Source organism: Pagrus major, chromosome 11 (assembly GCF_040436345.1).
Source record: "Pagrus major chromosome 11, Pma_NU_1.0".
In the NCBI taxonomy this organism is placed as follows: domain Eukaryota; kingdom Metazoa; phylum Chordata; class Actinopteri; order Spariformes; family Sparidae; genus Pagrus; species Pagrus major.
Window position 1 is genome coordinate 16,540,199 of NC_133225.1, and position 13,829 is coordinate 16,554,027.

General features: G+C 41.4%; 1 protein-coding gene across 1 annotated transcript; it reads right to left on the minus strand.

Moving 5' to 3' along the window:
* Window positions 1-10,761: 10,761 nt before the first annotated feature.
* Window positions 10,762-13,308, minus strand: s1pr4 (sphingosine-1-phosphate receptor 4). The gene is made up of 2 exons (XM_073476651.1): window positions 13,275-13,308; window positions 10,762-12,614 (listed from the first exon to the last, which is right to left on the minus strand). Exon 2 carries the CDS (start codon window positions 12,457-12,459, stop codon window positions 11,230-11,232), a length of 1,230 nt encoding a protein of 409 aa, XP_073332752.1. The 5' UTR covers window positions 12,460-12,614; window positions 13,275-13,308; the 3' UTR covers window positions 10,762-11,229.
* Between the last annotated feature and the right edge of the window lie 521 nt (window positions 13,309-13,829).

A 13,829-nucleotide genomic window follows, 5' to 3' on the forward strand; every position in this document is an offset into this window, starting at 1 on the left:
CCACTCTCCATTTAACTCGCAGCCACCAAAGGAAAAGTGCCTCATCTTGAAGATTTCATCCTCAGGGGAAAGTGGAAGCTCATTAGCAAGCATGATGAATCTGCTCTTATCCGGCAACTCCACTCATCATGGTTGGCACCACAAAATTATATTTCTGTTACTTTGAATGTCTGTGGATAAATGTTGCATTCAAACCTCGAGGAGATCTCCTAAAGAAAGGTTACAACGTTGTTTTTTCATTTGATATTGACTTCAGGGCATTGTTTCAGCCAAGTGCTACCACTGATAAGTTAGTTATGATTAGTGTAAGTATTTAATCTATCTGAATGTGGAAGACGGCGGTGCATGAAGTGCATTATTCTAAATGTCAGTACGTTTCAACCATTTGAAGCATGATTCATTTTGATTTTACAGGTGCAACCAATGTTTCATTCCATTACTAATCCTGCCATGATTATTTATGTAATAAAGTATAAATGAGACCCAGAAAGAATCCTAGCATTGTTTTTTATTCAAGATAATATCACATATCCCCCGGAGGGAAACATGTTGAAGCAGGAAAGAACAAAGGTGAAGACAAAGAAAGAAAAGGTGATCCAAGAGGCATGACGTAAGCGAAAAGGAAATCAAAATAAATGGGAGATTATCTCTGTGGTGCTGGTGTGGTTGTTATGTGTTTACCAGTCACGATCAAAGCTCTCAATATGGAGATGTAAAAAGAGTCAGTTCTCTATGATTAAATGTTCATCTATTGGTTGTTATTTCCATTTTGGGGCTAAATAAACATTTGAAAAACCTGTTGGGAGTATCTGAAAAATGCATTGTCAAAATGGGTAAAAAGAGGACTTTGAGCTTATGAAATGTAGATTCATGGTTTCACCTAACAGAGACCTTCACGTCGGGAAATTAAAATCTCAGACAATGCTACAAGCAATAGACACGTTTTTTTTTTTTTGCTTAAAGGTGCAATATGCAAGAACTCTAACCAACTCCAAACATACAGTAGCAGTTAACTGTAACCGCAGTTAGCTAGTAAGCACAGTTAACTGTGCAGCTAGCGGTCATATTAATTGTCTCTCTGCCTGGACTGGGAGCTCGGAGCACCAGGGGAGTGCTGGTGTCGTTTACTATTGGACTATCACCTCTTGAGGTACAACATTTGCTAGGAGCTAGCTGGTTAGCATCCTCACTTCAATAGATATATCTGCAACACAATATATGGACGTATTTGTCAAAACTGTAATTTCCTCATATCCTTTAAATATTTGGATTGTTTAAACTAAAATTTTCACATTTTAACGTGTCATTGTGAAGTAAATGTTAATTGCACAATGTAATGGCCATGGAATAATGACACCATCTGTGTTTTAGATCGATTCCTCATAAACTTAGCATTCACTATGGAATGTTGTCTGCCAACTGGGCACAAAACCTCCAGAGACAATGAAGGCTGACTGACTGCAGCCTGGCACCATTTCTACCTGCTTTCACATATTCCATTATAGACTAAATGAATGAGTAAACCCACATTTTGTCCTGTGTTGTTGGTAATTGCTACTCTGAGGAAAATGGAAAATATTCCGGTTGTGTTTGCAACAGTAGTAGTAGTATTATTAGAAATAGTTTTGTAAGAGTTAAATGCTGCTTAGTATTATTAGTTTTCCACTACCCGTTGTAATGTTCGGTGGAAGCCATACTGTAGCTATCCCTCTACCATCACAGCTTAAAGTCCCTAATAATACCACTTGGAAACGCTTAGGTGGGTCTTTTTCCACTTTCACTGAATAATTAAAGTTCTTTTTTAAAATTAAAATAATAACATTTTGACTATTTACAGTATAATACTGTCTGGTCAAAATGTTCTGGAGGATGACTTGGATTCATGATCTCAGTGTTTCCAAAAGCCTCACTAGTGTTAAGACTGTTTCCTGTCAGTGATGCAGCAGACAATTTCCAGCAAACTGCTCAAGGTCAAAGGTTCAACTTTCAATATGACTTGAACTTTTACACTTGTCACACCCGGTTTCAGGAGGCCTGTTTTGAACATCGAAATCACAAACCATGACAGTACACATTCTTGAGTTCTTGTAAAACAGACACACGTCCACAAAGCAGAGACGGGTACCCAGACCAGACCCTCCAGCTCTCCTTTTAGTCTCCATAGCGATGTCAATATCCCTTTTATCTTCAGGCCTCAAAGGCTGACCAGATTTCATGATGTGGCTGCTTTATTGAGCCTGATCTCCTTTGGTTGCCCCCTCCACCATTCAATCAGCATCCGTGCGGTTCTGGCCCATGGCTGTGAGCTCGGCGGTGTAATTTGGTTTAGAGCTGAGCAGGAACATCTGTTCTACAAAGCTTTAGCTCCTTCCATTCCTCGGGCCTCATGGAAAAAACCAAGGCCAGCAATGGGGCCTCTGCTGCAGCACAGGACCTCCGAACCTGCAAGTCACAACCTCGAGTCGAAACCCTCAAGAATAATCTCAGCGCTGAGGGAAGAAGAGTGACAGGCCTTCGAAATGCACGGTTCAAATGTGTGAAGTCATGTGGGATACAGAGTCGAACTGACAGTGATTAAGAATATCCTTTATTGATTTCATATGTACAGTAGGAGGTTTTAAACACTGAGACAAAGTGTTTCATTCAGTCTGATGACTCACATGGAAAAGATTTATTATGTGAATACAGGGTATGCACAGTTGTAGTGTTATTAGTATTATTTAGTCTGTGATCTGAGGTCACACTCAGAAGAAATGCGCATAAATTTTGTGCCTGTGCCCAAATCCACATCAAGCTGGGATTTATGAAATACTGTCTGGAGCCAGTTTCCAAAAACAGTGGATTTATATTTGTTTTCAAATAATGGTGATATATAAACACCTTCAAACCCTGTCATTATTTCAAGGATTGGTTCAACACTTTGAGAAACATGCTCATTTGCTTTCTTGCTGAAGAGAAGAACTAGAACAATGTCACATCTTTTCAACCAAAACTAAGCTGGAGCCAGGAGACGATTAGTTTAGCTTAGCACAAAGACTGGAACCAACAGGATACAGCTATCCTGGCTCTGAAAATCACTTGCCAGCACTTCTACAGCTCATTAGGTGAGTTAGTTAGTTTGTTTAATCTGTACAGAACGCAAAATGTAAAATGTCTTGCGGTTTTAAACAGAGTTATGAGCACCTGAAGTCTCTCAGTGAGGGGAGGTCTGTCCTGTAACTGTCCTCTGACCTTTTCACTCATTCTGCATTGGGAATTCATTCAGAATCTCTCAACAATAATAGGTCAATAGAAACAAACTTTGAATTTTGGTCATAGCAGCATGGCTCAAGGGATGGCAATTTCATTCTGTTGGTCTGTTGGTTCAGACTGAAATTTCTCACTAGTGGATGTAAATATAAAGCCCCCTTTGCTCAAGGGTTATAAAGTCAAGTTATAGACTGTCTAAAACACGGAGGTAATCTCACTGATGTCACCCATAGGTATCTGAAGAGCCACAGTGAAGCTCAGTGTGATGGCTCCAGCTGCCACTATCTTGGCAGTGCCCGACTCTTATGCTGCATCCCATTGCACTCGTAACTCTGAAAAAAAAAAACGACAGACACGGAAAAGAGCAATGGAATGGCCATCCAAGTCAAAATTCCAAGTCGGAAACTCAAGCGAGATCCAGCAGGCCCGACTTCTCTTACATAAACTCAGGTCCCAGTGGTGTGGTGGCGCACATAGTGAACAATTGTCTTTTATCTTTTCATCTCTTTTTACCTAATGTAGCATTTGTGTTGTGACACGTTTTTCAGTACCTTCATTTGTTAAATCAGCTGCCTTAGTTGCTTGTAATGTTCACAGACTTGCCATCCAAACATCCATTTGCTGTGGGCGTTATATATTAATATAATTTATCAGTGAGTTATATAAGAATTGTCATAAATGTGGAGACAAAAAACATTGTTTGTACCAGGCTGTGATCATGTTTATCTTTTTGTAAAATGGGGCTCTATGGGGACTGGCACTTCCACATTGGCTTCATTTTTCAGCCCTGGATGTTTCCATTTATGTTCACCTGGATCCACAATGTACCCTCTTCAAATCTGGCTCTATTCCTCATCTCCTGTAATCTCTTCATTTTAGCTATAATAAAGGCAGAAAATGTTCAGACAATAACTGGGGATTACAAGAGCCTATTGTGTGATGTATTGCCATTATATTCTGGGCAGACATCCATTATCTCTAGAGGATTTAGCCTGCTAACTTGAATGATTGATGAATTTAGGGCTTTGAAATATCTCAACTATTATTCGGATTGCCATATACAGTAATTTGGTACAAATATGCATCCAATCAGCCTCTGCTGTATTTTGTCGTTATTGCTAGTTAGCAAATGTTAGCATGCTAACACTGAACTGAGATGATAAAGGTATCCAAGATGATAAAGGTTCACAGTGTGTAATTTCTGCCTTTAGCGGTCTAGTGACAACAAATACGTAGTCTGGTGGCGTTGCGAAGTAGCGCGGGATCATGTGAGTTGTTGTCTAGAAACACTTGTGATAACGTAAGTACACAACTCAACACAATATATAACAAAGGTTTGGTCGTTTTTGGACATTTTAATGTGGAAATGTCACGTCTTAATGTATATCTCTAACATAGGCATTTTAACACAGTCACTGTAAGCATGCTAGCATAATGACATTAGCATATAGCTCAGAGCACTACTGTTCTTTAAGTACAGTCTCACAGAGCTGCTAGCATGGCCGTAGTCTTATTTCTCAATGGGTCTCCTGCAGAGTCCCTCTTTTAAGAAAACCTGCATCCTCACTTAAGAAACTTTTGGAAACCGAAGCCGAATCATCACCCTTGGAACATCTTTCACAACACAATTAGTTAAGTGGTCATGGTGCTCAGCCAAAGCACAGCATGAATGAGAGAGGGGATTAAGAAAAGAGAGGAAACCATGCACATATATTCCCAAGGTTGAGAGCAAAGTCACGGCAGATGGCCGACATCCAGCTCTCAAAAGAGAACTTGTGTTGTCTTTGATAATTGTCTTCTACACTCAATGGAGAAAAAAGCACCTCTGAGCGCTTGTGGAAATGTTTCATCTTGTTGGAACAAGTTCTTTATTTAATATTTAAATTCATTTTATGTCTCATAACTTCTGGCCTGTTCTCCTTTGTATCTGCTGTCCTACTATCTCGCATCTGATCAAGGAGAAATGGCTGCGCCCAGAGATGGTGCAGATTGTAAGAGCCTACTCTTCAGTTTAGAGACCCACTGTTTGTAAAACATGTCATTTTAGACATCATTTTAAACTATGAATAAAAAGCACATAAATCCTAAATGAGAACCACGAGCACCAGAGAAGAAGAGGATATTGTTCTCTAGCTTCCATAGAAAAGCTTTCTCACCCAGGTGCTGTCGACAGATAGAGTCTTGTGTATGTGAGTGTTTGATTTTTTCGTGTAGACATGCAGCGGTTACGCCCTTCCTGGTCTTTTGTTCTCCTTGTTGCATGAGCATGATGTCAGCTGCCCAAAGGAATGGCAAACACATTGATTGATTGGGTATAATTGTAACCACAGAACGGCATATTTGCAAAGTAATTATTGATGTCTGACTGTGGAATGGGACGCTGTAAGGTAGCCAAATAGGCAGGATGAGTTTTTGTGGAGGTTTTCTCAGGGAGCGAGTCCGCCAGGTTAAATAAGGAGTTTCCTGATGCTGCCCGTTGATGAAATCACCCTGTGTGTGTAAGTGAAAAAAAGAAAGAAAAAAAGACCAGATACAACTGAGTTACCAAACGGACACCTGGATGTTACTGTCACTGTGGAGTCACATTTACTGCAGATCTGAAGATACACACACGATCGAGCACATGGGCACATAAATACGTACACTGACATGATGTTAAGTGTAGACACATATGAAATATAAACACCTGCACCTTGCACACACTTATCTATCACTACAGGAAGAGGAAAACATATGTATTTTGTTTTTTTTTCCGGGTGAGCTGTCCCTTTGAATCTATTGTTGTGCAGGCAGTCATTTGGCAGAAACTTGCAATGCTCCCATTATGTTATCCAACAGCTGTAGTAATCAAAGTCAGCATATTTCAGCTATCTATACATTCTGCTATTTAAATGCTAATGTCTTAATGTAACAATACCCAATCAAACCATCTCTAACAGGATTATTTCTATTGTTTCTTTCCTCCATTAATCTGTGAGCTATCAGTAAAGAAGAACCCGGAACAAGTCACAGGCTCTCTTGGACAGTGTTTCATTTCCATGTGACATGCATGCATGCGTGACAACATGTCAGCGAGACAGGAATGAAAATCTATCACCCCTTGTCTGAGTCAAGACGCTCCTGTAATTTTAAACATTTACTACATTGTGGGAGTGTGTTGTTTTAGCCCATACCTCAGCCCATACATTTTCTGTCAGTGGAGTGAGCTTTGTATCTGAGCTCTGCTTGTATTATTAATTTGGTGTCACTCACAGTTACGGTGCTTATATACACTGTTTTCAAAGGTTGTCCATCCATTTCTGCCCGGTGTACACAAGTAAAGTCGTAGTCTTTAGATGTGCTGTTGCTGCAAGGTTTTATCATAGTAGACTCAAGTGGTTCGTTGTCACTCTTTCCACAATGACTTGACAGCCACAATGAATAATACCTTCAAGTTCCTTTTTCCTTCAGTCAGAGAGTAGCTGCTCAGCCAGGGGACTTTTCTTTTACTTAAGCTTTGCCTCGTCATTATTTTGGTGCATTCTGCAGACTGAGCTAGGGTGAAAGTAGGCTAAGACTGGACCTGGTTCTCATGTGATCTGTTCATTCAATTTTATGAGTGAGTCATCACCATGTTTTAAATCTCCAAATAAAGTCAGGGGACTGTTTCAAGAGCTGATGCATTTGTAGGGGCATTTAAGATGAGAGGCTGGGAGCACATTTGTCTTTGGTTAATTTAATGTCCTGTGTAGCTGCTTAAGATCCATATTACCATCTTACATTTTCTACTTTTGATGTATTTGTACCCATCTCTGACCATGGGAGCACAGCTGAGGTGAGGGTAGGTTAAATGATTTTTGGGGCCCAGAGATGGCCTGGAAGATCTCCTGAATTCAGAAAACGCACGATGCAAAAACCTGTTCTGTCTTGTGTCCCATCAGGCCTCCACTGTGATGTGTTCAAACCAACACACACTCTTGCTTGAGCAGGTTGCAAGCGAGTATTGAAACCCGAAGCTGTGAAAATATGAGTTTTTGGAAGAAAGTAAGGACATGGTTGCATCACAGAGAAGCAGATATTACAGCAGGAGTGGTTCAAGAGTTCTTACTATTGACATTTTGATCTGTATTTTTTTCTACAAGAAACTGGGTCACTTGTTAAACAGGTTGACATCCGCCCTGACAGAGCTGCAAAAAACTACAAACCACCCACTCTGATACTCGGGGTGGAGTACCCCTTTAAATCGATTGCTGTGTCTGTCAGCAATGCCACGTGGCATCTACTGTAAAGCTGTCAGTGAGTAAAATCTTTTCATTACTGGCAGGAATGATGGCCAATAACAGAAGAAATTATACCTAGGATATAAAAAAATGGAATTTCCCTTCACTAAATAAAAAGATACTTCAAACTGATTATAGTTTTTAACAAGCTGAGAAACAAAAACATCACTTTTCCATGATGATTAGAGATTTCAAAATTTAAAAAAGACATCACACATCTATTGACAGTTCTGTAAATGTGCCATCATTAGCTGGCTGGCTAATTTTCCACTGCAGTCCTTTGGCCGGATTTTTTAAAACAGATCCAGGTTATGTTTTTGTGCAGCACATGTGCCATTGAGTTGTCGCAGTGCTGATGGCAACATATCACACTTTCCCCCGAGCAGCTTCTCTGCGGCTCACCCTCTGCCTTCCTCTCTCCTCAGACAGTACATCATTAGCTGTCTGCTGAACACCTGGAGGCAAAGCCAGCATGGTAATTATTGAGGGCATAGCGACGTCTGCACGCAACCATCATTAACCCATCGTACCTCATTTAGAGCAGAGAAAAGGCCTTGTTGTTGTAAGGGGAGAAGGAGGGAGAGCGGCTTGGATTGGTGATCAGACCCTGACATGTCAAATATGATACAACAAATGTCTCTGAGCCTAAAGCTAATAAAGCCTGGAATTTGCTTTTGCTTTTTCATCAGGCACCGGACCTGGCTCTGCGCCAGGGCCTGGGATGAGGGAGGATTATCCCCAACTCTTGACTGTAAAGGTGCAGGAATTCATGAGAGGGGAACTCACACAAACACACACACAACCAGCAATGACTTGTTTGCTTCCCCAGCCACTAAAAACAGGAAAAGATTTTGAGGAGAGCCGGCCTCAGAAATCCTTACTTCTTAGGAGCCTCATAAATGACTGCAGAGACCGGATTTAGAGTAAAGTGTGTTTATGGGGCATATTTGTCTGAGTGTGTGCACATGCATCTACAGAATGGTGAGGTGTGCATGTACATTTTAAATTACATATGCGTTTGTGTGTGTCTGTATATTATATGTGTGCTTTTTCACCGCAGCTACTGCGTGGGCGGCATTTTCAGGTAAAAGGACAAAAGAAAAGTTACTTTTCCTTTCTCACTTCAACGCCTCATTTCCTTCGTCCCGTCATCACTGACGAGCCTGTGCAGCTCACACACGTCATGAGCGAGCAAGTTGACTTTGTTGTTACTTGCTTGCATGAACATCAGATTGAGACGACATCCGATTTTCCAGATTAGCTTCTATTTGTTCTGAAACAACGATAAGAGACTGGTTATTTTCTCAGCTCACTAAAACTCACAGGATATGTTGTTTAATAAGATATTTAGCTGTTTTAAGTGCTAAAGTACACTATCAAAAACAGTAGTAAATAAGTACTAATTAGACAATACAGAGAAAACCCCAAGACCCTCTATAAGAAAATGCACTTCCAGGGGGGAAGAATGAGTGGAGGCCATCTGAAAGAGAAAATGGGGCTTCAGCAGTCGAGTCTACGGGGACACTTGACAGTAATGATCAGCAAATTATCGCAAAAGAAAAGAAGGATTAAGGACATTTTCACCATCTCACCATCTTGCTTAATCTCTTTTATCATCAGCATGGGCTTGTGAACATGACTCACACACACACACACACACACACACACACACACACACACACACACACACACACACACACACACACACACACACACACACACCAACCACACAGTCTCTTACCACAGTAGATCTGTAAACTATAATTTGTAATGATAAATCATTTCAGTTATAAAAATACGTCAGTCATTCACGCTGCTGACACGCTATTATTCTAAGGCCTTTTAAATGGGTTTCAGTTTCACACATAACGCATGCATTAAACTTTTGTGTTTTAGATTTTAATGGTTGCTTAAGTAAAAACAAACTTTTCTTTTACATGCTCTAAAACTGGTTTCCGGCTCACCTGGGTCCTTCAGGGTTGAACGGCCTTAAAACATATTTTCTCAATCAGATCCTGACTCTGAATGCTTTAGTGCTAAATAAGCACACAGTTTTCTGCACAAGTGAAATTTAACATGACATTTTCCTGTTTTTTGTGTGTGCTTTTTTCACTGGTTTGAAGTGGGTGGGGCTTCACTTGAAAAAGGTGATGACGCATGCTGTACTTCTGAGCATTTAGCAGCATTTGAATCAGAATCTGACGACGGTTGGTTGTTTGCTGATGTTTCCAGGCCACCGACAATCAAATCATTTCAAACAGGCACCACCCTGAAACAAATTAGCTGAGATTTTGAGTGTTAAAAGCTTAGAAAATAATAATGTAGCTTAATGAGTCACGAAGCTTTAATTCTAAACAGAAATGGGGTTTTTTAGATGTCGTTCCTTTGAGATTTGAAGGGAGAACCAGGCTACTACCCAAGTGTGAAAATAGACTCTTCAGAAAGTGAAGCAAACCTGTTATACTGAAAGTATGAACTTTCAAATCTTCAACCTTTAAATAGCACACAGTATTGACTTCTCACCTAACGAGACTGCGCCTTCTTCTACCGATCTATAGCAGTGACTGTTTCATGAAATATATGAGTGAAACTTCCAGAGAGCACACTCTGCAGAACAGCAGGCATGTTGGTTTTTGTTTTGTGAAAATGCTACACAGTCTCGCATCAAGACGAACAGTAGCGGAAGTACAGTATACTGACGCTGTATAACTTACAGGTGGATACTATCTGCTGAAGCTTATCTATCCACCCTGCCAGACTGTCATAATGAATTTATCAGTTAGCCCTGGCTTTGTGTGCCCTTGGGGCTGCAGTCCCAGTCCTCACCTTCTCTGAGCTGAACTTTAATCAGTCATCCTGTCAGAAAAGCAGGGAGGGGAGAGAAGCCTGGAAAAGGCCTTTTTGGGAATCTGTTAGGAATAACAAAGAAGAGCCTTTAAAACTAAAGTCAAGAACATTGTCTCTCATGTTGTCACAAGTGTTTTGCAAAGCCTGCATTAAACTGATGAGTGAACAAAGATCAGAGATGAAAATATGTCATTCTAATGTTGTTGAGTATGTAAAATGCAGACACGGTGAGTTTAGGAATCTATCAAGCTTTGGTCTAGAGGTTCCTGTAATGTTTATTTTCAGGCTGGAAAAATCATGAGCACTATAAATCATCTGAACCATCGGCAGGAGCCAGTGAGGGCTTCGATGTTGTGTCTCCCTCCAGAGGGAAGCAGAGGCAGGTACTGAACAACATGCACTCATGTAGAAAAAAATAAACTTTATTTATAATTTCATCAGTTGTACAAAACAGTAAAACATCAGGCTTACAGAAAATGTTAATGCAATACATGTTTATACATATTTTTACATCAATTTCCATGTTAACTCTTATTTAAAAAATACTTCTTGTAAATAAACTGCCTTTATATACACAAAAAATATATATTTTTATTTTGACAAGGTAATAGTAACAAATACAGTGCAACAACAGAACAATATTTTAAGTTTTGAGAAAATCTGGATATAGGCAAAGAACTCTGGCTTCTTGTGATATTATTGCAAACTCGAGGATAAATTCAGATTTTTAACGGGTTTTCTCACAGTGTGTAATCACCAGTGCAACTACGTGCAGGCAAAGCATCGAACAGTCAAACCAAAACTTGGAGGAAACGGTTAGATGTGTATCAGTGAACACAGGTCTTGTGTGCTTGGGAGGGGAACTCGTTGTGGTTTAACCACTTGAAACTGACAGGCAGCTGGTGGTGGAGCTCAGCCTGTATTTTTTGGGTGCTCTGCGAGGCTTGCTGGGCGTTGATGGTGGGGAGGCCACGCTCAGATTCCTGACCTTGTTAAAACTGTTTCTCAAGCTGTCCCTCCTGTTTTCAGAGGTGCTGCTGGTGTCCTTGGATGTGAATGTGTCTGGGTGACAGAGGCCAGACCTCAGGCAGCAGCAGCACAGCAGCTCTGCGATAGCCTTCCTCATGTCACTGCTGCCCAGGGCGTAGATGATGGGGTTCAGGCCGGAGTTGAGGACAGCCAGGGCAATGCAAAAGTCTGCACTGAACAGCAGAGCACACTGGCGGGAGGTACAGAAGAAATCCACCAGCAACAGCACGAAGAGTGGCCCCCAGCAGAGCATAAAGACTCCAACGATGGAGATCACAGTTTTAAGCAGGGCCAAGGAGCGCTTACGACTGCGCTGCGGGCCCAGCTGTGCACTCTTGTGTACGTGGCAGTAGATGGCACCATAGAGTACGCCAATAGCCAGGAGGATGAGGAAGAATATGATGAGAGAGAAAAATATGTAGGACTTTGAGTAGAGAGGGAGGAGGGTGGAGCATCCTTCCAGGCTGCACACACAGTTCCAGCCCATCAATGGGAGGAAGCCAATCACCATCGCCAAAAGCCAGCAGAGTACCACCAAGCCGAAGATCCTGTAGTAACTCTTCTTGGCTGACTTCTGGGGCAGTGGCTTCATCATGGTGGTGTAACGCTCCACAGCAATCAGCAGTAAGCTGAATATGGATGCTGCTAGTGCCACAAACAGCATCCCTTCCCTGAAGAGCCACAGAGCAGGGGTGAGGCGAAACGTCTGGCTGCCTGACAAACAGATGTTGACCACATAGGCAGCGCCGGTGATGAGGTCACTCAACGTGATGTTGGCAATGCAGACATAAACCCAGCGCCGGCTGTTGCAGATGCGGGAGATGACGGCCACCAGCACCAGCAGATTCTCCAGGATGATGAAAATACTGACGAAGAGGAAGACGGCCGCGGCGACACTGATGTGGTTCTGGCTGTTTGAGATGGTCCTGTTCTGCAGGCGGCCGGTGTGGTTGTAATGCCGCAGGATCACATGGCTGATCCCACTGGCTGAAGTGGTGGCGTTACTGGGGTTACTGGGTAAGTGGTACATGTGGGGGCAGGAGGAGGGGGAGGTGAGGGAGGAGAAGATATCCATACTGGTGACTGGGCCGGTCAAGATCAAGGCTGTGGGTGTGAACAGGCTGAACAGAGCTTGTACGAGCTGCTGGGGAATTAGTGTGAAACTCCTGTGATCAAACAGGCTATCGTCACACTCTAACCGCTGGAGCTCTGCCTGCGCACAACACACACCTGAGGAGGCAAAAGAAGAAGGAATAAGAACAATTTCAACACAGAATCTGCATGAAAGTAAAAGAACACTCCCTTTGATAGCTTTGCTGTGCGCTTCCTCATTGTGGTGCTTTAAATCAATTTAAAGGGCATTTTTTAAATGCCCTCACAGCACTCCACCTTCGTGTGGTTAACACAGGATGAGTGAGCAGCTGCAGGGGGCATTTAAATCAACACATGGAGGAAATAGGCTCATTGTTTGTTACAAGAATGCTGGAAAATTCCTTCTTAAAAGTTCTTTAAAAATGCTGACTAACTTAACACACTATAATCATAAATAGTTGCAAAACAGGCAAAAACAACAGTTAAGTTTTCCTTTTTTTCCCTAAAACTCACTAATTAATCCAAAATGACGACATGAATACAAAGCTTTTTTTCAAGGTTCATATTGTTTTAAATTAAATCTTAGACAAAAACTATATACTATATAGATACATTCATTTTTTCTACATCAAGGACCACAAGAGTTAAGTGGAAATTCTGAAAATCTGTTTAAAAGATAAAACAATTTACATTGCATTCAAATGTTATCCTATTATATGTTGATAAAATCCATTATGGGTAATTATCATAGCTGTGGAGTGAAGTGAATGTGAAGTGAGTGCAGAGGAGGGTACTTACTCTGGCTGCTGGTAATGATGCTGAGTGTGTGAGAAGATACAGATTTTGCAGCACATTTTGATGGGGAAGTAAGCCAAATAAGGTTAGGTAGTAAACACCCCACCCAAAACAAACCACACACACACACACACACACACACACACACACACACACACACACACACACACACACACACACACACACACACACACACACACACGTGCGGTACGCAACAGAGAGATTGCAGTCACTTTTGTTCCATCACCTTTTAAACAGTGATAACTGTCAGAATTTCACAGTTGCCTTCAATTATAAAATTTCCCAGTTGAAGAAATCAAAATTGTTTGACGAGTACCGTCTATTTCACAAAATCTATTTTATTCTAACTGATATTTAACCATTTTTGTCCACTTTTCTGGTGCAAGATTGTCATGTTTTCGCATCACATCCCGCAGAATTGTATACAACAGCACATTAAATCCAGTTGCTCAAGCTGTCCTCTGGTAACTTATACGGGAAAGGCTCTTTCAAAACACATGCTGCTGTACGCAGCCAGTAGTAAAGGACATGACTCAA

Coding starts and splice junctions, on each gene's coding strand:
- s1pr4 (XM_073476651.1), bottom strand. CDS start 12,459: ATGGATATCTTCTCCTCCCTCACCTCCCCCTCCTCCTGCCCCCACATG.